At 40.6% G+C, this 24043-nt stretch overlaps 1 protein-coding gene across 3 annotated transcripts in view; it reads left to right on the top strand.

Annotated features, from left to right (window-relative positions):
* Nucleotides 1-24043, top strand: part of ASCC3 (activating signal cointegrator 1 complex subunit 3) — an 841816-nt gene that overhangs the window by 573332 nt on the left and 244441 nt on the right. For all 3 annotated transcript variants that reach the window (XM_040350155.1, XM_040350157.1, XM_040350156.1), the window contains one exon: nucleotides 2421-2507. In XM_040350155.1, the coding sequence (XP_040206089.1) occupies nucleotides 2421-2507 (87 nt within the window). The remainder of the gene's footprint in view (nucleotides 1-2420; nucleotides 2508-24043) is intronic.

The following is a 24043-nucleotide window of genomic DNA, read 5'->3' as shown; positions in this document are numbered from 1 at the left end:
ATCTGGCCCATCAAGACTCACTCTCATTTCATCAGTCCATAAAACCTTAGAAAAATCAGTCTTGAGATATTTCTTGGCCCAGTCTTGACGTTTCAGCTTGTGTGTCTTGTTCACTGGTGGTCGTCTTTCAGCCTTTCTTACCTTGGCCATGTCTCTGAGTATTGCACACCTTGTGCTTTTGGGCACTCCAGTGATGTTGCAGCTCTGAAATATGGCCAAACTGGTGGCATCTTGGCAGCTGCACGCTTGACTTTTCTCAGTTCATGGGCAGTTATTTTGCGCCTTGGTTTTTCCACACGCTTCTTGCGACCCTGTTGACTATTTTGAATGAAACGCTTGATTGTTCGATGATCACGCTTCAGAAACTTGGCAATTTTAAGAGTGCTCTGCAAGATATCTCACTATTTTTGACTTTTCTGAGCCTGTCAAGCCCTTTTTTGACCCATTTTGCCAAAGGAAAGGAAGTTGACTAATAATTATGCACACCTGATATAGGGTGTTGATGTAATTAGACCACACACCTTCTCATTACAGAGATGCACATCACCTAATATGCTTAATTGGTAGTAGGCTTTCGAGCCTATACAGCTTGGAGTAAGACAACATGCATAAAGAGGATGATGTGGTCAAAATACTCATTTGCCCAATAATGCTGCACTCCCTGTATATGTATCTTATTTTTGCCGGCCAATGCTCCGCTTCCGCTGTTCCTAACCACAGTGAGGTACGTCATTTCCGGCCGGTGGCCGTGCATTGGCTCCTGGGAGTTTCATCAATCCCAGGAGTCAATGGGCATCCTCCACCTGTGGCTTTGCAGTATTTGTGTGCCGCACTCTCTGCGATATGCGCATGTGCGAGCGCCGTATCCCAGAAGAAGCAACAAGTGGGCTTCAGATGCCCATGTTTGAGATGGGAGCGGGAAGAGCAAAGTACGCTTTTTAACATGAAAAAGACTGCTAAAACGTAAATTTCTTACTAATATATATACTGTATGTTCAGTTGCGACTGAAGTGCTCAGCAGTGCTAACCTCCATACTGCCCCATGACACATTCCCTGTAAATTCCAGATACTGTCCCAGATTTTTTTTTGATTCAATGCAGAGAATTGTTGATAGGTTATTAGAGAGCTTGGTGCCTCCATGATACCAACTGTTCAAATAAGACAGTTGGGCATATGGGAGTATTTTCAGTTAAAGGGTTGTAAAGGTATTATTATTTCTTTTGCCTAAATAGCTTCCTTTACCCTAGTGCAGTCCTCCTTCACTTACCTCATCCTTCCATTTTGCTTTTAAATGTTCTTATTTCACTTCCTGTTCTTCTGTCTGTAACTACACACCGTAATGCAAGGCTTTCTCCCTGGTGTGGAGAAGGCCTCTTGAAGGGGGGGGGGGAGCAGGAGTGTCGGGACACTCTCTACTTTGCAGATAGAGAATGGAGCTGTGTGTTGGTGGGCGTCCTGACACTCCTGCTCGCCCCCTCAAGAGGCTTTCTCCACACCAGGGAGAAAGCCTCGCATTACTGTGTGTAGTTACAGACAGACAAACCGGAAATGAGGATTTCTCAGAAGAAATAAGGACGTTTAAAAGCAAAATGGAAGGATGAGGTAAGTGAAGCAGGACTGCACTAAGGTAAAGGAAGCTATGTAGGGAAAAAATGTTTTACCTTTACAACCCCTTTAAAGTGATTCACTGTGAGAAACAACAATAAGGCACACCACTGTGTACCAGTACAAGGCAGGAAACAGAACCCCTGTATATACTGAGCCACCATGGCTTCCCTGTGTACAATATATTATTGCACACTGTATACAAAATAAAATCTTTCCACTAACCTTTTTAAAATATTGAAGATATTTTACATTCCTATTAATGTATTTATGAAGCATTGATGACTCATGATGTAAGCAGCTATGATCTTCCACAAATACATAATCTGGAATTATTATTTGCTTTAAATGGTCCACCTACAAAATTCTTCTAACACTCACTGACTTAGGATTTCCCCGAATTCACAGAAAGCATACACTGGAAGCTCACTAGGCCTTTTGCTTATGCTTCATAGAAACGCATGAAGAAAGCTAGTAAGCGTCATCCTCTCAACCAGATTTACTGCATGGTCATGGACATGCCAGGAAATCTGGGAGCCCTGCAGGGAAGCCTGTTATTTTTTGTTTTAGATTGGTTATTGCTATATAGTGTTCTAAATTTGTTGTTCAACCTTCCTTACAATCAGAATTGCATTGTTCACCCACATGTTTCAACAAGTACCTAGGGAATTTGTGTTTTAATAAACTGCAATATTGTGTTAATTTTCAAATAAAGGATAATGCAAGATGCATCGATAGATTGGTCTTGTGGTATGGGTAGATGCTACAAATTTGCATTGCACTAAGAAATATTTCTCTTATGGTTAATTTACAGACATTCAATGAATTATTTGATGCCCACAAAACTGAAGCAGATATTTTTGCAGTTGTCTCCAAAGCTGAAGAATTTGAACAGATCAAGGTAAGATAACATCTGCTAAATGTACACTTAACATATTGTTTGATGATTTTTATGTCTGTTATCTGGCTACTCAATTTGTCCATATTCATGATTGGCTTAACCCATATCTTGATAATGCATGCACCACCATAGAAGCAGCTATAGTGTACTATTTTGAATCTTTAGCTAACAGGTCCCTCCTTTCAGGGAACTACCATGCTATTTATGGTTCTCTCCATTATTGTGACATATATTCATATACCAAAGTGTTTTTTTAACTGAGCAGTGGTTCACTATACAACCCTTTGTATTTTTATCCTTCCCTTCACAATCTTCTCAACATTCCTGATACACATAGATGGTCTTCACGTGCTATAACATTTGTGTGCCATCTATATGCGGCACATGAATTTAGGAATTTAATCCTCCCACTATTTTTTTTGCTAATAACTTTGTCATGAAGTCTGTATGCAATTTGAAACTTCTAACAATCCATTACCATTTTTGAAAATTCCTAAAGTAGAATGTTAGGCTGGGGTTTAAAAATTGTTAAACCGGCCAGATTTTTAATGCAGAAGAGACATGTTTTGTCTTTCCTGCATTAAAGTGTCTTACCTTCCTGCGCAGTAAGCTGTGCAAGTGCAGCTCACTGCAAAAGTTTGGCAATGCAGAATCTGGCGGAACTCCTGTGCATGCACGGGAGTGACATAATTTACACCCGGTCAATGACAGTTGCTGGCGAACAGGATTCCAAAGTTGGCCACCCGAAGATGTCAGCGGTTGATGGGGGAGCTCAGATGGTGGCGCATTGCTGGATCCTATGTGAGTATAATTACGTTTAAGAAGACCACATACCACTAAATACATTTCCATAAATTACTCTACACTTATCGCTGGCTTTAAACAAAGATACCTAAAGTTTAACACAAATTATCTTTGCCAGACCTCCAACTTACTGACAAAGATTGGCTAGAATTAGTATAAACCTATACAAAGTTGGTAATTTCCTCTATGGACAGGTAAATACAACTGATGCCTCGTACACACGACCAGTTTTTCCATCTGGAAAACTGCAGAGAATCCTGGCAGGAAACATTAGAACATGTTCTCTTTTTTCCTGCCACGATTCCCAGCGGTCTTTTTCCTGGCCGCCTCCCTATGGGAAACACTGCGGTGGAGCATACACACGGCCGGGATTCCCGGCAAAAGCTCTCACCGCAGTTTTCCCGACGGGAAAACTTCTGGTGTGTATAGGGGGAAAATTACCGAGCAGGTTCTCAGTTTCCCCCCGGGATTCCCAGCAGACTTTTTACCACCGGGAATCCCAGTCGTGTGTACAGGGCTTAAAGCTGTTTCACCACAGCCACTTTACAACTGCCAGGTTACTTAAAATAGGCCTGTTTCCGTTTGGGGCTATGGTAAAATAGCTGATTTTTTACATTGTTTTTATATCTGTCATCGTGTCTATAGCTTTTTACTGCTTTTACTTCCTCAGCTTTTTGACTTCCCAGTGTATTACTCCCCAAAATTTGTTGACTGGTTGCAAAATATGACAAATCATTATTATGTATCCCTTTGAGATACAGCAATAAGCCTAATTTCACAATAAGACAGAGGCAACATAGGACCAAAATCCAATAATAACGAAGGATACCACATATACTTGAGCAGAACGCTCAAAGAATAGGTTAAACTCAGTACACTGCGTGTATCCTTTATTTTTATGCTAGAAAAACAGTTCTATTAACATGAAGATGACCCCCTCAATCTGTTTAAACTAAGAAAAAAATGCATCAATGCCAGTCTCCTGCTATACAAACCTACTTATGAGTTTAGGAAAAAAAAATTGAGGTTGTTGATGAAATCTGGGAGTATTTTGAGCCCACATACACTTGCCTCTCTAGATCAAGGATTTTGAATATTGTATGTAGACCAACAATATAATGGTTTTGCCATCATGCTAGATATGTAATACCCATCATGGGTTTTATTATATCCTTATTGACTTCTTATAAAGTGATGTAAGAGAGTGTTCGGGTTATCATATTATTTATGTATACTATGGGGTTTATTAACTCAAACTTGGGATTGCACAATCTAGTGCAGCTGTGCATGGTAGCCAATCGGCTTCTAACTTCATCCTGTTCAATTAAGCTGTGTACTTAAAACCTAGAAGCTGATTGGTTTCAATGTCATGCTAGTGCAAGCATATGTTGGTGTTTCTATAATAGTCTTGTCTATCATAAAAATTTATATATATATATATATATATATATACAAAAATGTATATATTTACAAAAGTTCATATAGTGTCCTGAAATATACCAAAAAGTAGTTACAATATGAAAACATTTCTTTGTGGTGAGATGAGTGTCCCAGCTAATTTTTGAAAAAAATCACCAAGTGCTTCCACCACCATGTGAGTCCTTCACCAGTCTCTCTAGATCAAACACACCAAATAAATCGGATGGTAAAATTATAAACCAGCGACTGAGCTCAATCTCTCCAGAAAGCTTCTTCAAAATACTCCTCAGTCAGAGTCTCATACAGCCATTTGATTTGTAGCAAGTGAGAGGAAAGAAAAGGGGAGGCTTTCCATAGCGTAAAAAAGTTTCAGCAGGCTTTATTTAAAATAAACAATATTGCACTCACATGTTTCAAGTGCCTGCCCACCACTAGGGAATGCACGCTTAGCTCAAAGGAGTCGATACACCTCAGTTGTATCACACAACATGGGCTCTGATTACTCCACGTGATACCGTCAACATCCATCCCTGCCCCACTTACCTTGATCTAGAGAGACTGGTGAAGAACTCACCATGTGGTGGAAGCACTTGGTGATTTTTTGTAAATTAGCTGGGACTCCTCTCACCACAAAGGAATTTTTTCATATTTTCACTACTTTATATTTTTTACCACATTTTGGGACACTATATGAATTTTTGTATGCATGTGTATATATAATTGTATAGATATATATATATATATATATATATATATATATATATATATATATATATATAGATATATATATATATATATATATATATATATATATATATATATATTATGAGAGTCAAGTTTATAGACTTTACACAACATGTTTTGCACAGTCTTGGTTTGTACTAATATTTCTGCACTTTATATTTGCGTTTTTCCACAGTAGATATTTACTTCAGTAGATTATTAGTTATAATATATTCATAGTATAGCACTGTATATTTGTGTATGGTGTAGAGTACTTGCCCTATTCTCTCTTTCACTCATTTAATTACTTATTGGTATTGTCAATAATTGGGAAACCTGCAAACCATTTAGATTATTGCATACACATACCTGATCTGTGGCACTGCTATTTTGTTATATCATCTATGCAGAGCTTCACCAGCTTTTGTACTCACCAGTTTTAGTAAATCAAAAAAAAAAAGAAAACTTGATAAATAAAACGGTATTGTCAAAAGTATTGGGACACCTGCCTTTGGACGCACATGAACTTTAACCACTTAAGGACCGGACCAATATGCTGCCTAAAGACCCAAGGTGTTTTTACAGTTCGGGACTGCGTCGCTTTAACAGACAATTGCGCGGTCGTGCGACGTGGCTCCCAAACAAAATTGGCGTCCTTTTTTCCCCACAAATAGAGCTTTCTTTTGGTGGTATTTGATCACCTCTGCGGTTTTTATTTTTTGCGCTATATCCCCTCCCCTCCAAACCAGTGCCTATTTCAATTCTTGAGGCCCTAAAATGCCAAATTACCTGTTTTTCGAATGTAGGCATTCTAATGTATTTAATAAGAGACATGGGGATTTTTTTGTCACAAGTTTTTTGAAAATGAAGAAATTTAATATTTGTGTTTGTTTTATTTTTATTTTTTTCATGAAGTTGTAATTTTAACAAGTAATTTCTCACACACATGTGTAAGACATACTTAGAATTACACCGCAAAACACATTCCAAGTATGAGGATAGCGCATGTGTGAGACTTTTTCCCAGCCTAGCCACCTAGAGGGGCCCAAAATCCAAGGAGCACCTTCAGTTCTAGGGGTATACATTGCATCTAATTTCCCTCAGAAGGAGGGGGGTTGTGCGTGTGTGTGTGCCCAATGAAATGGCGCGATCCCAATGTGCTCATGTCACCCAGACACGTCCCCACACAATGTAAACACACAAAGTCTCCAAAACACGGCCCCAAACACATATCCATAAACATGTCCCCACACAGTAAAAATACCTGTCCCCCACATATGTAACAGTAAAATCATATGTCCCAATGATCATCTGCACAAATATGTCTGTGATCACATCTGTACATGATAATCTGCGTACATATGTCCGTGATCACACAAACCAATTATTATACGCTTAACAGGATTTTTTTTACCAAAGACATGTAGCAGAATACATTTTGTCTTAAATTTATGACAACATTTGATTTTATTGGATTGTTTATTTGTTTTCCCGCTTATATCGCATAAAATAAAAAATGTAGTCGTAAATAAATACCACCAAAAGAAAGCTCTATTTATGTGAACAAAATTATAAAAATTTCATTTGGGTACAGTGTTGCATGACCGCGCAATTGTCATTGAAAGTGCGAGAGCTGAAAATTGGGCTGGGAAAGAAGGGGGTGAAAGTACCCAGTGTTGAAGTGATTAAGATCTTCCTAACTCACAGCATCCTGTAGGTATACAACACACATTTTGCTACTCCCAAGTATGGCTATACCACATGGGTGAAACTTTTTCACAGCCTAGCCACACAAAGGGACTCAAAATCCAAGGGGGCTATCTTGGGGCATATATTATGCATCTAATACCGATCCAGAACACACTAACTGGCGTGGCAGTGATCAGGGACACACTTTAACTGGTGTGGTGGTGATTAGGAATAATATGACTGGTGTGGTGGTGATCAGGGACACTGAGATTGGTGTGGCAGTGTCCAGAAACACTGTAACTGGTGTGGTGGTAATCGGCAAACTGTAATTGGTATTACGGCGATCAGGGACACTGTGACTGGTGTGGTGCTGATCAGGTACACTGTAACTGTCGTGGCATTGATTTGTGACAATATGACTGGTAGGGCGGTGATTAGGGACACTGACTGGTGACCATATGTAATTATTTTTATTTTACATACTATTAACATAGCAGTACACTGTAATACGCTGGGTAGGTGATCATCTTTTTTATTTATTTTGTTTGCACTGTGATTGTTCGCTGTAATCATCAATAAGTAAGATTGTTCAAAGGTTTCATTTGTGCAACCTCTTTTACGGTAATGTGGTAATGCTGTGATTGGTACAGGACTGCTGTAGATGGCCCTGGTATCATGTGATTGCTGTTACCAATCACAGAGTTCACACTGTAGTAAACAATGACAGCCTTGTTTACTATCCAACTGTGACTGCTGTGATTGGTCACAACACTCACGTGGTACCAGGTTCAACGATCAGTGATCTGATGTGTCCAATGGACACATCAGTCACAGATCCTGCCACTGTACACTCTAGCACGAGCGACCGATGCCTGAGGGTGTTCTGGCACATCCACCCACATTGACGTTGTTCCTGTCCAACTGTAAATAGGTAGTGGCCAGACAGGAGAGGGTTAATGGCAAAGTAGTGGATGCTTATGTCTGTCATGCCATTTATAAATGGCACTGCAGAAATCACCCTTGGGCAGCCAGTGCACCTTTTAGTGGCAGTGAGACAAGCCTGGCTTGTTTTACAGATACAGTGCACAGAGTCAATCTGAGCTGACCAATCACAGCAAACACAAAGGTAGACAGTGTAGTGTTTACATTGTAGGGCCCATTCTTCCTCTTACAACAGAGGAAGGAGGAATAGTGAATGACCTAGTTCCAGGTCAGCAGATCCCAAGGTTGTTGGCTCATTTTGATCCCTGTTTTGCCTCTGCAGTGACCTTTATTTGTTCCCTCTTCATCTCTCTTATCCTACACATCTCTACATAAACCCACTCTCATTTCCTTCTTCCCACTGTTTGTAACCTGTACCCTGTACATTAACCTCTTCACCTCCTGCTCTCTCTATGCATGGCCCTGTACATTTGATATATCTACTGCACCATTAATAAACGCTTATGTTTTAACCCCTCAGTGCCAGAATGTGTCTTCCTTTCTAAAAAAAAGCTATGGCAAAATATTAACTTAAAGTGGTAGGAAACTCTGTACTACCACTTTTACTTACAGGTAAGCCTATAATAAGGCTTACCTGTAAGTATAAAGAATATCTTCTAATCCTGTACGGTTTAGGAGATATTCCGCTCGCAATGCGTCGCTGACTGCAGCGGCGCATGCGCAGCGGGGGATCTTCGGCTAAAGGCCCGGCAGCCGCCGGACCTTGCCGGACAGAAGTCACCCACGCGCATGCGCGGGAGTGATGTCATCGCCTCTACAGCTAATCGCAGCGCTGGAGCGACTATACCCGGAAGACACGCCGAGGCAAGATGACATCTCCCTCGGCGTGGACCAGGCATGTTTCCCCTTACCTCGTTCCAAGGTAAGTATTTCATAATGAGCTAGTATGCGGTGCATACTAGCTCATTATGGCTTTTGCTTTTCAGGTATGAAAAAAATAAAAAAGCAGCAGAGTCTTTACTACCGCTTTAAGGTATCTACCTCTCAACAATGTAAACGTCTTGGGGGTTTTCATACTATCTTAGCATTTTATTTGCAATGTTTTTTCTAACAGAATCTAAGAAAAACTGTTGTTTTTATTTTGAAATGTTTGTGTTTTGTTTTTGTTTGGTTAGTAAATACGACCAGAGGAAAGCTCTATCTTTCTCATTAAAATTTGATCGTATAAAACTCATTTGGGTACATGATGGAGTAACACAAACTGCAGAAAAATCTAAGCAGTATTTTTTTTTTTATATAATTATCTCTAAAAACAGTTGCCCCTTTTTCAGAAAAAAATAAAACAAAAACATAACATATTAAAGTTGTGTTAAAAGGCTGATAACCTTGATAAGTCCCAGGATTCACCTCTCACCTCTCCCCAAAGTCGTAAAGAATTAAAAAGATATGATTGACTTACCTTGATTGCTTTGAGATTCCCTAGCAATTGGCCATATGATGGAATGCCATTGTTGCTTGATCTCCAGTGAGGAGAGTGAACAGCCAAGTAAAACAACTGTCAAAAGTACTGTATTATTGGTCTCGTCTCCAGAGCTTATATAACAAATGGGCATCTCTCCATGTGACAGTCTACCATGAGAACATAGGATAGCAGCTTATCCATCCAAAGTATTCTAATTATGTTTTACCTTACATAACCATAAAGCCAAACTCTGGCAAATCGAAAAATCAACAAACATGCAGCTACAGTGGGGGAAAAAATATCTGATCCCCTGCAAATTTTGTAAGTTTATCCACTTACAAAGAAATGAAGGGTCTATAATTTTTATCATAGGTGTATTTTAAATGATCGAGACAGAATATCAACCAAAAATCTATACAAGTGATATGAATGTTATAAATTGAGTTGCAGTTCAGTGAGTAAAATAAGTATTTAATCCCTAAGCAATACATGACTTAGTACTTGGTGGAGAAACCCTTGTTGGCAAGCACAGTGGTAAGACATTTCTTGTAGTTGGTGACCAGGTTTGCACACATCTCAGGAGGGATTTTGGTCCACTCTTCTTTACAGATGTTCTCTAAATCTTTAGAGTTTCTTGGCTTTCTCTTGGCAACTCGAAGCTTCAGCTCCCTCCATAAATGTTCTATAGAATTAAGGTCTGGAGACTGACTAGGCCACTCCATGACCTTAATGTGCTTCTTCTTGAGCCAGTCCTTTGTAGCCGTGGCAGTATGTTTTGGGTCATTGTCATGTTGGAAGACCAATCCATGACTCATCTTCAGTGTTCTGGCTGAGGGAAGAAGGTTCTCATCCAAGATTTTACAATATATGGTCCTGTCTATTGACCCCTCAATGTGGCAACGTCGGCCTGTACCTTTAGGAGCGAAACTGTGCTAAAGCATTATGTTTCTACCTCTGTGCTTGACTGTAGGGATGGTGTTCTTAGAGTCATAGTCAGCTTTTTTTTTTATCCAAATATGGCGAGTCGAGTTAATGCCAAAGAGTTCAATTTTGGTCTCATCTGACCACAGCACTTTCTCCCAATCCTTCTCTGAATCATTTAGATGTTCACTGACATGACTGTATATTTGCCTTCTTGAGAAGTTGGACTGAATATGACCATAAGAACACCATCTCTACAGTCAACCATGGAGGTGGAACATTATGCTGTTTCTCTGCTAAAGGTACAGGCCAACTTTGCCGCATTGATGGGCCAATGCATTGGGCCATGTATTGTAAAATCTTGGATGACAACCTTCTTTCCTCAGCCAGAACACTGAAGATGGGTCTTTCAGCATGACAATGACCCAAAACATACCACCAGGGCGACAAAGGAGTGGCTCAAGAAGAAGAACATGAAGGTCATGGAGTGGCCTAGCCAGTCTCCAGACCTTAATTCTATAGAACATTTATGGTGGGAGCTGAAACCTTGAGCTGCCAAGTGACAGCCAAGAAACCTTAAGGGCTCTTTCACACGGAGCGGACCGTTTCCGGGTCCGCTCCGTGTGTCTCCGTCGGCTCAGCGGGGATCCCCGCTCAGCTGTCGGCGGATAGGGCGGTCCCCGCACACAGTGCAGGGACCGCCCTGTCTCTGCTCCGCTGTCCCCTATGGGGAACCTGATGCAGACGGACCGTCTGTCCGTCTGCATCAGTTCCGCGGAACGGAAGAAAAATAGGGTTTCTTCCGTTCGAAAAAGCGGATCCCGACTGACGCGGACGCTAGCGGATGCTCCATCCGCTAACAGACGCGTTCCCATAAGGATTCATTACAAGTCCGTTAACGGACTTGTAATGAGCGGACGAACGGTCCGCTAGTGTAAAAAGGACCCTAAAGATTTAGAGAAGATCTGTAAAAAAGAGTGGACCAAAATCCCTCCTAAGATGTGTGCAAACCTGGTCACTAACCACAATAAATGTCGTACCTCTGTGCTTGCCAGCAAGAGTTTATCCACCAAGTACTAATTTGCTTTGGGATCAAATACTTGTTTTATGTGCGGAACTGCAACTTAATTTATAACATGTGTATCATGTGTTTTTCTGGATTTTTGATTGATATGTTGTCTGTAGCATTTAAGATACACCTATGATAAAAATCATAGACCCTTCATTTTTTTGTAAGTGGGCAAACTTACAAATTCTGCAGGGGATCAAATAATTATTTTCCCCATTTTATATATTTATATAAAATAGAATTAGCTGTATTTTAAATGAAGCTTGTGTAAACGCCCAAAACTGAATTGATTTCAACCATCTTTAAACCTATATGCACACACACCAGTTGACAGGGAACATGGCAACCACTAAACTAAATGGTAGAGAGATTACTTTATCTATCTATTGTTCTTTTTTTTTTTTTTCCTGTCCGTTCACAGGCTGGGGTCAAGGAGGTGATCTAACGCTATGTATTCTTAACTCCAGCAGAGAAAAATTATTCTTAGTACATTGTACATATACTGTACATACGGTATATAGCCGATTGTTGTCTGCTGTTTTTAGGACAGAGATGTTAGTTGTTGATCTACTTTATATAATAAGTCTAGCCCAGCATTTCTTCATATGTATAGTTTGTTACACATACAATTACAATACATAGGGCCAGATCCACATCGAAATGGATAGGCGCAGCGTATCAGAGATACGCTACGCCGCTGTATCTTACCTGGCTTTAAGTCGAATCCAGGAAGATTTTGCGCCGTAAGTTACAGCGGCGTAGTGTATTTCTGGCGGCGGAATTCAAATCGGCGATTAAGGGGGCGTGATTCATTTAAATGAAGCGCGTCCCCGCGTCGATTGAACTGCGCATGCTCCGTTTCGAAATTTCCCGCTGCGCTTTGTGCGAAATGACGTCGCAACAACGTAATTTTTTAAACTTAGACGTGACTTACGTCCATCCCTATTCACGGACGACTTACACAAAAAAAAAATCAAATTTCGACGCGGGAACAACGGCCATACTTAACATGGCAAGTCTATCTATACGCCGCAAAATAGCAGCTTTAACTATACGTCGGAAAAAGCCGGCTAGAGACGGCGTAAGAGAATGCGACGGCCGCGCGTACGTTCGTGGATCGTCGGAAAAAGCTAATTTGCATACCCAACGCGGAAAACGACGCAAACTCCACCCAGCGGACGCTGAAGTATTGCATCTACGATCCGAAGGCGTACGCCTGTCGGATCGAACCCAGATGCCGTTGTATCTTGGTTTGAAGATTCAAACTAAAGATACGACGCGGGAAATTTGAAAGTACGCCGGCGTATCAGTAGATACGCCGGCGTACTCTCACTGTGGATCTGCCCCATAGTGTCTAATGAAAAGGTGATGAATATATATATCTTCATAATGTATATGAATCAAACACAATCCTTGTGTGAATACTAGTGTAAAATATATTGTAGAATATTGTAGATATTGAGATTGAATGTGTGCTTTGTTAATCAATAGTAGTAAAAAAAGGCATGTGTAAATAATAAAAATCGGTACATTGTTTTAGTGAAAATAATGCTCCTCAAATGCCATAATGTTGTTTTTCATCTCAATTATATTGTAATGTATGTACGATGTTCCATGTCAGGGTCACAGTAGAAAAATTTATTTGACCAAAATTATTTTCTAAAAATATGTATAGTATTTTAAGTGAATGCAAGATACTTTCCATTTGCCGGACCTAATTTCCAAAATGATACATGGCTTGTTTTTTTAGTTATTATGTTCTACATAGTGCAGCATTTCAGTTTATTCAGTCACAGATTGGAATCCTGCTGTAAATTTAAAACCACTAAATACATGTCGGGTGCATCAAAACAAATGGTGTGCAAAGTCTTAGTTTTCTGTAAAAAAAAGACACAGGTATGAGTAAGAATGTAGTGGAGTAAAAACGCCTGTCCCCTCTGACCTTTGCTCTCTGTGTGAAAGTATTGGCTTCTCTCCAGATATCTGACACATCCCCTGCTTAATCAGATCTGTTCTACAATCCGCAAAGCTTATGCTCCCTGGTGACCGGAAAGCTCTTGCTCTGACTGCAGAGAGACCACTGCTTCCACACAAAGGGCACGAGTCCTTCTTTACAGGATGCTGGCAAGTTTTTATTCCAATACACACTAGGAAAATAAAAAAACACACATATGTTGTTCTCAAGAATAAATGTTTTACCCTGTCTTCACTAAACCATCATCTGTTCTGCTATAAGCTGATTAAAATACAAATCTGGTTTTTGCATTTAACAAATTAAATGAATGTCCATCCAAATCCACATCCTGTGTTAGTTTAACCACTTGCTTACTGGGCACATATACCCCCTTCCTGCCCAGGCACAATTTTAGCTTTCAGCACTGCGTCTCTTTAAATTAAAATTGCGCGGTCGTGAGACGTGTGTCCCAAACACAATTTGCATCCTTTTTTCCCACAAATAGAGCTTTCTTTTAGTGGTATTTGATCACCTCTGCGGTTTTTAGTTTGTGCGCTATAAACAAAAAAAGAGCGTACATTTAAGAAAAAAAAAAATATGTTTTACTTTTTGCTATAATAAATATCTATTTTTTTAAAAAAAATATTTTTTTTCCTAGTTTAGGCCGATATGTATTCTACATATTTTTGGTAAAAAAAAAAAAAATAATAAAAAAAATTGCGTATAGTGATTGGTTTGCGCAAAAGTTATAGCGTCTACAAAATAGGGGATAGAATTCGGACATTTTTTTGTATTATTTTTTTTTTTTTTTACTAGTAATACGTCGATCTGCGAATTGTGTCAGGACTGCGATGTTATGGCGGACACATCAGACACTTTTGACACATTTTTGGGACCATTCACATTTATATAGCGAACAGTGCTATAAAAATGCACTGATTACTGTATAAATGTGGCAGGGAAGGGGTTAACACTAGGGGGTGAGGAAGGGGTTAAATGTGTATTCTGGGAGTGATTCTTACTGTGGGGGGAGGGGACTGACTGGGGGAGGTGACCGATGCTGTGTCCCCATGTACAAGAGACACAGCATCAGTCTCCTCTCCCTGACAGGACGTGGAGCTCTGTGTTTACACACAGAGCTCCACGTCCCTGCTCTAAAACTGCCGATCGTGGGTACCTGGCGGACATTGCGGCCGCCAGGCACGCGCATCGGCATCGCGGTGAAGCGACGGGTGCGAGCGCGTCGCCGGCATGCGCGCGCCCCCCAGTGGCCGGAGGACCTGAGGCCGTAAAAAGACGGCCTCCCGGATTTATAGAGCCACCTGGAGGCCGTCTTTTTACTATGGCCCTGGACTGAAGTAGTTAAACAAGTTCAAAACCCGATTCATCTGTGATGTACAAGCCCTACTGCCCATGTGAGTCCAATCTTTCTTCATTTGTGCTTCACACGCTCTTCTTCAAAGATACTGCAGCTACTAATGGGAGGCTTTCAGCAGATGAGGCGGTGCTGTCAATCGAGAAAGCAGTGGGGCGGCCTACCTATGGCCAGCTGCAAGTGGATAAACTATAAACTTTTGAATCATCAATGACGATGATAGCCATACCACTGGTAACATCCGATCCCACTGTAGTCCAAAAAAGAACAGACTACATTAAAGGGGCAATGCTTCTTCAGAAGCAGTGTAGCAGCATTGTCACCCTATCACAAAAGGCTGTAGGACAGTGTTTTTCAAACTGTGTGCTGCGGGAGAATTGCAGGTGTGCCGTGGGATATTTCGGGGAGCCATCAGCAAAGATGGCAATATAAAAAAGTCTGCAGTGGTTGGAGCACAGCTTGACACTTAGTGCCTGCCGGAAAGTGGATCATTGGGAGGAGATTACACGTTTTCAGAGCATGCACGATTGTAGTCTATACTAGAAAGGCCACAATGCTCCTTTCTCCCTTCTCAAGAGAGCGTGAGCCCTGTACTGGTGTACCAACTTCACCAGCACCACATTAGCACCTACAGCAGGGGTTTCAAATTAAAATTCACTGAGGTCCGGTCAGTAAGATTTTCTTCCAGCCGAGGTCCCAATATTTTCTTGGTGCGGCATGATTTTGGAAAATACAGGTCAAGGACTTCTTTCTCCATGTCTTTTGCGGGTAGTGCAGCCCATTAAAATGGGCTGATCTAGCCACAATGTGTGCACCTAATGCACATGCACCCATTCTGAACCCATTCTACCATCAGCATCCTCAGTCCCCACTGCACATCACAGTCCCCCCCTCTTCACATCAAGATCTGTCATGATGAGTGTCTTCAGCTCCCCTTTTACATCACCCCCTCCACCCTTTTCACAGTAATGTTCTCACACTTCTTTAACATCAACCCCTAACAGTACTGTTTTCTACCCCTATTTACATCATCCCCCACATTGTTGACCTTGGTCCCCTTCACATTACTGTCCTCATTGCTTCCCACATTGCATTACTCAGCCTCCCAACATAACAGTCCTCAGAATGCCCCAATTTCAATAGTCAGCCCCCCATTTAAATTGTCAGCCCCCAATTTAGTGTCCTCTGCCCCCCCACCTAAACACACACATTACAGTCTTCAGCCCACCACTTCAGTCTTCAGCCCACCACATCACGTCCTCAGTCCCCCACATTACAGTCCACAGCCCTCAACATTACAGTCCTCAGCACCCCACATTACAGTCCTCAGAACCCTACATTACAGTCCTCAGCCCTCCACATTATAGTGATCAGTCCACCACATCACAGTCCTCAGCTTCCCACATTACAGTCCTCACCTCCCCACATTATAGTCCTCAGCCCCCCACATCACCAGTCCTCAGCCCCCCACATCACCAGTCCTCAGCCCCCCACATCGCCAGTCCTTAGTCCCCACAGTGCCAGTCCTCAGCCCCCCACATTTCCATTCATCAGGCCCCCACATTTCCAGTCCTCAGCCCCACACATTGCCAGTCCTCAGCCCCCCACATTGCCAGTCCTCAGCCCACCACATTGCCAGTCCTCAGCCCCCCACATCGCCAGTCCTCAGCCCCCACATCACCAGTCCTCAGCCCACCACATTGCAGTCCTCAGACCACCACATTACAGTCCTCAGACCCCCATATTACAGTCCTTAGCCCACCACATTACAGTCCTCAAACCCCCACATCCTCAGCCCCCCGTATTACAGTTCTCAACCCCCCACAGTACAGCCCTCAGCCCCCCACAGTACAGCCCTCAGCCCCCCACATTACAGTCCTCAGCCCACCACATTACAGTCCTCAGCCCACCACATTGCAGTCCTCAGCCCCCCACATCACATCCTGAGCCCCCCACATCACATCCTCAACCCCCCACATTACAGTCCTCAGCCCCCTACATCACAGTTCCTAACCCCCCCCCCACTTCACAATCGCAGCCCCCCTCCTCACATTACTCAGCCCCCCCACATTACAGTCCTCAGGCTCCTCCAACTTTAAGGTAATCAGCCCCAAATATTACTGTCCTCAGCACACACATTCCTCAGCTCCTCTTAAGCCTTTCACACTAGTTTACTCACCCCTTATAACTGTTCCCCCTCCCTCGCTGTCTTACCTTACAGACCTGAGATCGGAACAGCATGTCTGGATGGAGGGCAGTTGTTGCAAGATTGTGATTGGTTTCTAGGACTGCCCTTAATCCTAGCAGCCAATAACCTACTTGGTGACCTTTGGCAGCTCTGCCCTCCATAAAGAACTGTCCTGCCTCCTGCTGTCAGCTCTCTGAGGATCAAGTGATGGCAGGGGGAATAAAAGGCTGCTAAATGGCGAAACTGCGGCGGTCTGAATGTGAATGTGACGCGGTCCACATTTGGCCCACGGTCCACCAATTAGTGATCCCCTGTATCATTAACAAACTGTGCAACATTAGGCCCAAGACAGAACTCTGGCAATAAAAATGAAATTACTATATTGTTTTTATTTTACCTCAAAATAACTTTATGATCAAAACATCCAATTCACAAACCTATATAGCAATATACTGTTTATTTCTTTGCATGAAATAAATATTTAAAGAAAGCCATTATTCCTCAACAAATAGTATTTTATCTCCACCTCAAATTGCTCCATTTTCTACCTCTCTCAATAGACATCTCAAACACCCTGACAACTGTAGGAATCTAGCTGTATTAGGCTACTTTCACACTGGGGTGTCGCGGGCGTTCACGGTAAAGTTATTGTTTTTACGCCACTTTTCGGACACTTTAACCCCTGCTAGCAGCTGAAAAAGGGTTAAAACCGCCAGCAGCGGCGCTTTGCCGGTGGTTTGAAGGCACTGTCCATTGATTTCAATGGGCAGGGGCAGTGTGTACACCGCTGCTACAGCGCCTAAAAGATGCGGCTATCGGGACTTTTTTTTACCGTCCTGCTAGTGCACCACTCCTCAGGCTTTCACAGTGAAAAGAGAGACACTTTCAAGGTGCTTTGCAGGCGCTATTTTTAGCATTATAGTGCCTGCAAAGCACCTCAGTGTGAAAGTAGCCTTATAGGAAGTTAAAATATGTTGCTAATCCTTGTGAACTGAACCTCGCTTCAATCTGATTTTCTCTCAAAAGCAGGCACATAATTTTTTTATATGTGTTTTTTTTTTTTATTATTATTATATAATTGCCTTTAAAATCCCAATATTTGAGGTAAAATTATTTTCATAGCTGCTGTTCCCAATCTGACAGCCATGTGGGTACAATACCCCGAACACAGACAGCGTGAGCTCAGGGACATGCATGCGGACCTACATTTCTGAAATAAACTGCTTCTTTTGTGAAGTAGTACATACCCTTATGTATCACATTTTGTTAGTAATTTAATTGCACCGTGATTTTTTAAAGATACTACAGTATTCAGGTAGCATGAAGTATGATTTAGGGATTAGTCCACCCTTACTGTACTTGATATTTTAGTTACTGATGGAGCCTGACCAGCTGGATCAGCTCTGGTTTCTTATTTGTCTTTGATACAGTAAGATGATTTCCAACTTTCCATGGGGGGAGTTTTCGATATTTCCATCCATTTTTTGTATGTTTCACCATCTTCTGTATCATTATGTGTAATTTAAAATAAATAACCCAACAGGGAGAATGGGAACCCTTTATAATAGGCAAGATGTGCAGATGCAGGAAACCAAGAACCAAAGTCTTACCAACAGAATGCATGAGATTTTAAATAGGCAGATGTTTTTATGTTGTGTGTGTGTTTTATTATTATTTTTTTTTTCTAAGCCATATTGCCTCCCATTTGCATTACATTTTTTAAATGGCTTCTCCCCACACTAACTGTCTTTAAAAAAAATGGTGTTTAATTGATGGCTGATTTTTATAGCCCAGCTGTGATTCTAAATACATTTCCAAATTGTATAGTTCTACTTTAAAAGAGATTCAAACTTGTACAATGTTGCCAAAGAATACAGACTGCCAAAACTACTACTTTTTGTCTTTGTCAGACAAATAAGATGTAAGTTACACAAAAGAAACACATGTTATTATCTTCAAGCTATCCACTCTATCATCTGCATTAGTTTTCCCAAAGTTTTAAGTCCTCCGCTGGAGCAACTGTTCTCATTTACAGCTTTTCTGTGAGAGACCACATCAGGCTCGTGTATGTTCTGAGAGAGATAATATCAGAATCAGAAAGCTTAGATTGTTTGTAATTATTTCTGGATTTATGATTTACAGACCTAAAAAACATTTTAAATATGTATATATATATATATATATATATATATATATATATATATATATATATTATATATTTTTTTTTTTATTTATTATTATAACATTATGTTCTGTTATTTATTTGTGTCTGTTAAATAACAAATATTACATTTAATCATCCTGCAGGCTGAGCTCTGGGATACTTTATTATTTTTGTAAAGTAGAAATTTGTGCTATTTAATAGAAGTTCATAAGTATAAGGATTTTGTGCTTCTTAAATTGCTTGTTCAACAAACGTTCTGAAAGGAAAAAAGTTTAACCCAAGAGGAAATGCACAATAATCAAAATCAAGTCTCCTAGTTGCTCCTATTTTAAAATGAAATACTGTACACTGTTTTGGAACTAGAAATGGTTATGGAGACGTTCTAGGCATACAGGGGTAGACTTTCACATTTCTATATGTTGGAATATATGTACAAACATAAGTATAGATTCAGACCGAATGGTTTTACCTCTTTCCATCTCACATGTAAACTTAGGGTTTTACAGCAAGTTACCGTATTTATCGGCGTATAATACGCACTTTTTTCCCCTTAAAATCAGGGGGAAATCCTGGGTGCGTGTTATGCGCCAATCCCCACTGTCTGTGAGGGGAAGAGGAGCGAGCGCCGCCGATATACACATAGCCGAGTGTACTGTGTACTCGGCTAGGCTTGGCTCCGCTTGCAGTCATGCCCAGTACCGCCATTGGACCTGTGTGATGTCCATCATAGGAGCCTGGGTAAGGGGCGGGACTTCGAGAGGAGCCGAATACATCCGAGTACACAGGACATCCGGTTCTGTCTATCTCTGCGCCATGGTGGTAATTTTAAATGTTCAAGGTGCATGGACACTGGGCAAGGCTGCAATGACACTGGGCAGGGCTGCAGATGGACACCGATCATTCTGCAATGATGGACAAGGCTGCAGATGGACACTGATAATAAGGCTGCATTAATGGGCATTTAAATGTAAGTTTTAATCTTTAAACTTCCCTCCTAAAAGTTTCTTTCCTTAAAATTCCCTCCTAAACTCGGGGTGCGTGTTATACGCCGATAAATACGGTACACATAAATAAAGTTGCAAGCCATCCAGCATGGGAAACAGATTCTTTACTACTTAGGAAATCACCCATTCTTGGTATGGTCCTGCGCTTGATAAACAATCACACTATTGATATTGAAATTGTTTCCATGACAACAGAACTCTTTTTCTAGTCCAAAAAATTTGAATGGTTTTGGACAAATTATAGCATGTTTCACTTTATTTGCATGATGATTTTTTTTAATATGAATACCACCACTAATATTAAAAATACTTGCTAAAATGTAACCAATTTACTTTTATTTATATATTTTTTTTTCCAAGTTTGTTTTAAAAAATTCTATTTGCTCTGCAGTTTTATCGCTGTAAATGAGATGCATGTATTATGCTGCCCCCCTGCTGCATATATGTGGTGTGACAATAATGAATACATCCAGCATTAATTTGAGATTGTACTAATCTGGATGAATAAAGGTTTCCCTTTGGTCAGATGGAAATGAAATCTCATCATTTGCAGGATGGTGAGGTTAGCAGGCCAATTTGTTTAGCATAGCAATTTTTTTCCTGTGTCAATGGCAGCCTTAATAATAGTGATGAATAATAAAAAGTAATTGTGTCATTATTAATTCACTTTCAATTAGGTCTCTTTAGTTATAGAAAAACAATTTGTTTTCTCCTCGTTTGGGAGAAATGGCTTTGATAACAGTGTGGAAGAAAAATAATTATATGTTTTTTCTCTGAAAGCTCAAAACTAGACAAGAGAATCTAAAGGGTTTTTTTTTTTTTTCATCTATAATGTTCTGCACTTGTTATTAGTTTGTATTTATTTTTTGTTATTGTATGTAATGAAGTTTTATCTATTTTCTGAATTTATACCGCAACAGCATATTACATATTATGGAATCATTGACATCCGTTTCATAGTGGAGCTTACAGGCTCAAGTCCATCACATAAATCCCTCTCTCTGATTTATGCTTTTCCTCTGTTGTTTGCTTTTCTTTCTTGTCTCTAATTTATTTGGATGTATACATATACATACTAATTGTGCCAGTGTTTTTTATATGGATGTAAGGGTGCACATACTAATTTTGTAAATGTGCTATGTAAATTACCAGTTTGTTTTTGGATTGTGAGAAAAATAAATAAAACACCATGAATACACATAAACACAAACAGTACCTTTTTGTACCAATATTTAAATCATTTAAAATGCTTGGAACCCTGTGTTACAAAGCTTACTTTACAGCTTGTGAACAAAACCTCAATCATAGGAGCCCAAACTGCACTTTTGATTAGGTCAGATTACAAATATACACCACTTCCTTTCTGCTCTGGGCTTGTGTGTTTTGTGAGTTTTCAATTTAGCCAGTGCTGCATTTTCTCTTCAGAAATCCCAGAAGGTACTACAAAGATAGTTTTATAGACAAATCCTCGTGTGTTAAATATTTTTTTTGCATAATAAAAATATAAAATATTGTATAATGTTTCATTAGTTAATGTGATACTAAAGTCTCATTGTTTTTTTCGTCAAAAATAACAAACATGTTATGTTTACCTGCTCTGTGCAGTGGTTTTGCACAGAGCAGCCTGGATCCTCCTCTTCTCAGGTCCCTCGCCAGCGCCCTTGGCCTCTCCCTACTGTTGGGGGTCCCCACAACAAGCAGCTTGCTATGGGGGCACCCCTGCCAAGCTGAAGCTCTGTGTGTCCCTTCATACACAGATCAATAGTTCGACTCCGCCCCCTCGCTCTGCTGATTGGCTAACTGACTTTGACAGCAGCGGGAGCCAATGGTGTTGCTGCTGTGTCTAAGCAAATCAGGAGGAAGAGTTCCAGATGGCTGAATCACTTGTGTAAGTAATAGGGGGGCTGCTGCTCACTGAATTTGTTTTATATCTTAATGCATAGAATGCATTAAGATAAAAAAAACTTCTGCCTTTACAACCACTTTAAAGCAGTATTAAACACATAGGGCCAGATCAAGAGAGAATTGGATCCGCGCAGCCTATCAGAGATAAGCTACGCCGCCGTACCTTACCTGGCGGAATTTCGAATCCTCAACGATTTTGCGGCGTAGTGTATTTCTGGCGGCGGAATTCAAATCGGCGATCAGGGGGCGGGTTTCATCCCCGCGCCGAATGAACTGCGCATGCGTCGTCCAGAAATTTCCCGCCGTGCTTTGCGTGAAATGACATCGCAACAACGTCATTTTTTGAACTTAGACGTGAGTTACGTCCATCCCTATTCACGGACGACTTACGCAAAAAAAAAAAATTTTGACGCGGGAACGACGGCCATACTTAACATGGCAAGTTTATCTATACGCCGCAAAATACCAGCTTTAACTATACGCCGGAAAAAGCCGACTACAGACGACGTTAGAAAATGCGACGGCCGCGCGTACGTTCGTGGATCGTCGTAAATCGCTAATTTGCATACCCGACGCGGAAAACGACGCGAACTCCACCCAGCGGGGGCCAAAGTATTGCATCTAAGATCCGAAGGCGTATGAAGCAGTACGCCTGTCGGATCTTACCCAAATGCCGTTGTATCTTGGTTTGAGGATTCGAACTAAAGATACGACGCGGCAAATTTGAAAGTACGCCGGCGTATCAGTAGCCGGCGTACTTGCTCTGTTAATCTGGCCCAAAAACAATATTGTAATATATTTAAACTTTCCAAACCTTAGATTTGATGACTGCATTAGTTTCATTTTTAAGACCGTTTTCCTTTATTTTACCTGGTGATCTGGAAAACATCCTGTTTTAGGGTGTCTGCATTCTGGATGAATTAGTAACGCAGAAACATTTGGACAGCAGCATTGTCAGTCTGTGGAAAGACTAGTGTTATACTAGCAGATTTAGGTGGAGTTGACTAACACATTGAAGCACAACTCCAGCTAACACTTTATAAGCAGCAAGGAGTTTTTATTTTGTTCTTTTAATTTACTATTAAGTTTTTATGTAAATGAATAAAAGCTTACAATTTTAAGCACACCTGCCAGTATTTCATGGTTTGTTTGTCTCAACCCTCTAATCTGCTACTTTGCCTGGACAGCTTGGTCTGGTAAAGTATGTTGAAAAGTAACAGACTAACTGACATGATCACCATGTGAAAATAAAGGGGAAAAGCCTAAAAAAAGAAAACAAATTTGGTCACTACATCTAAGCATTGGTAAGCTGCAATTCAATAAAATTGTGTTTTTGGATTTAGTATTACTTTATTCAAAATATAACATTGACTGGAAACCATTATACAGTTACTTTACTTTTCCTAAAATTTAAAACAAAATTTACAGTAGCTTTAGCTTTTTTACAACAGATGTCCAGGCAAAATCTAAATGGCAAAATATTTCATTCTTTATCATGCTGCTAACATAAATATGGGTTTCATGCATGTGTGTGTTTGGATGAAGGAGTCGGAAAAACTCAGTTACTGTTTGCACCAATTAAATAAGGGGAGTTGTCTAAAAAAAAGAATATCCATCATGGCAGATTGCTGGTTCACCGAGACTGGTCATAAATGCGTCCCTACCAGAATCTGCAGCTACATATAGACATAAATGATGTTTCAGCAAGATCAAGTGACAATTGTGTTTGGTTATATTATGTGCCCATGTACCTAACTATTTTCTAAATGCAATTTAAAGTAATTGGGTATGTGTTGTTTACATTGTGAATTTCATTTAGCAGATAGAAGAGTATATTTTGAACCAGTCCAGATATTTTGAGGTGTAAGTAATATTGAGAAATGTTTAACTAAAGCAATACCGTATTTGCCGGCATAT

The sequence above is a fragment of the Rana temporaria genome, chromosome 4 (genome assembly GCF_905171775.1).
Source record: "Rana temporaria chromosome 4, aRanTem1.1, whole genome shotgun sequence".
Lineage (NCBI taxonomy): Eukaryota > Metazoa > Chordata > Amphibia > Anura > Ranidae > Rana > Rana temporaria.
This window is presented reverse-complemented; position numbering and strand designations above follow the sequence as displayed.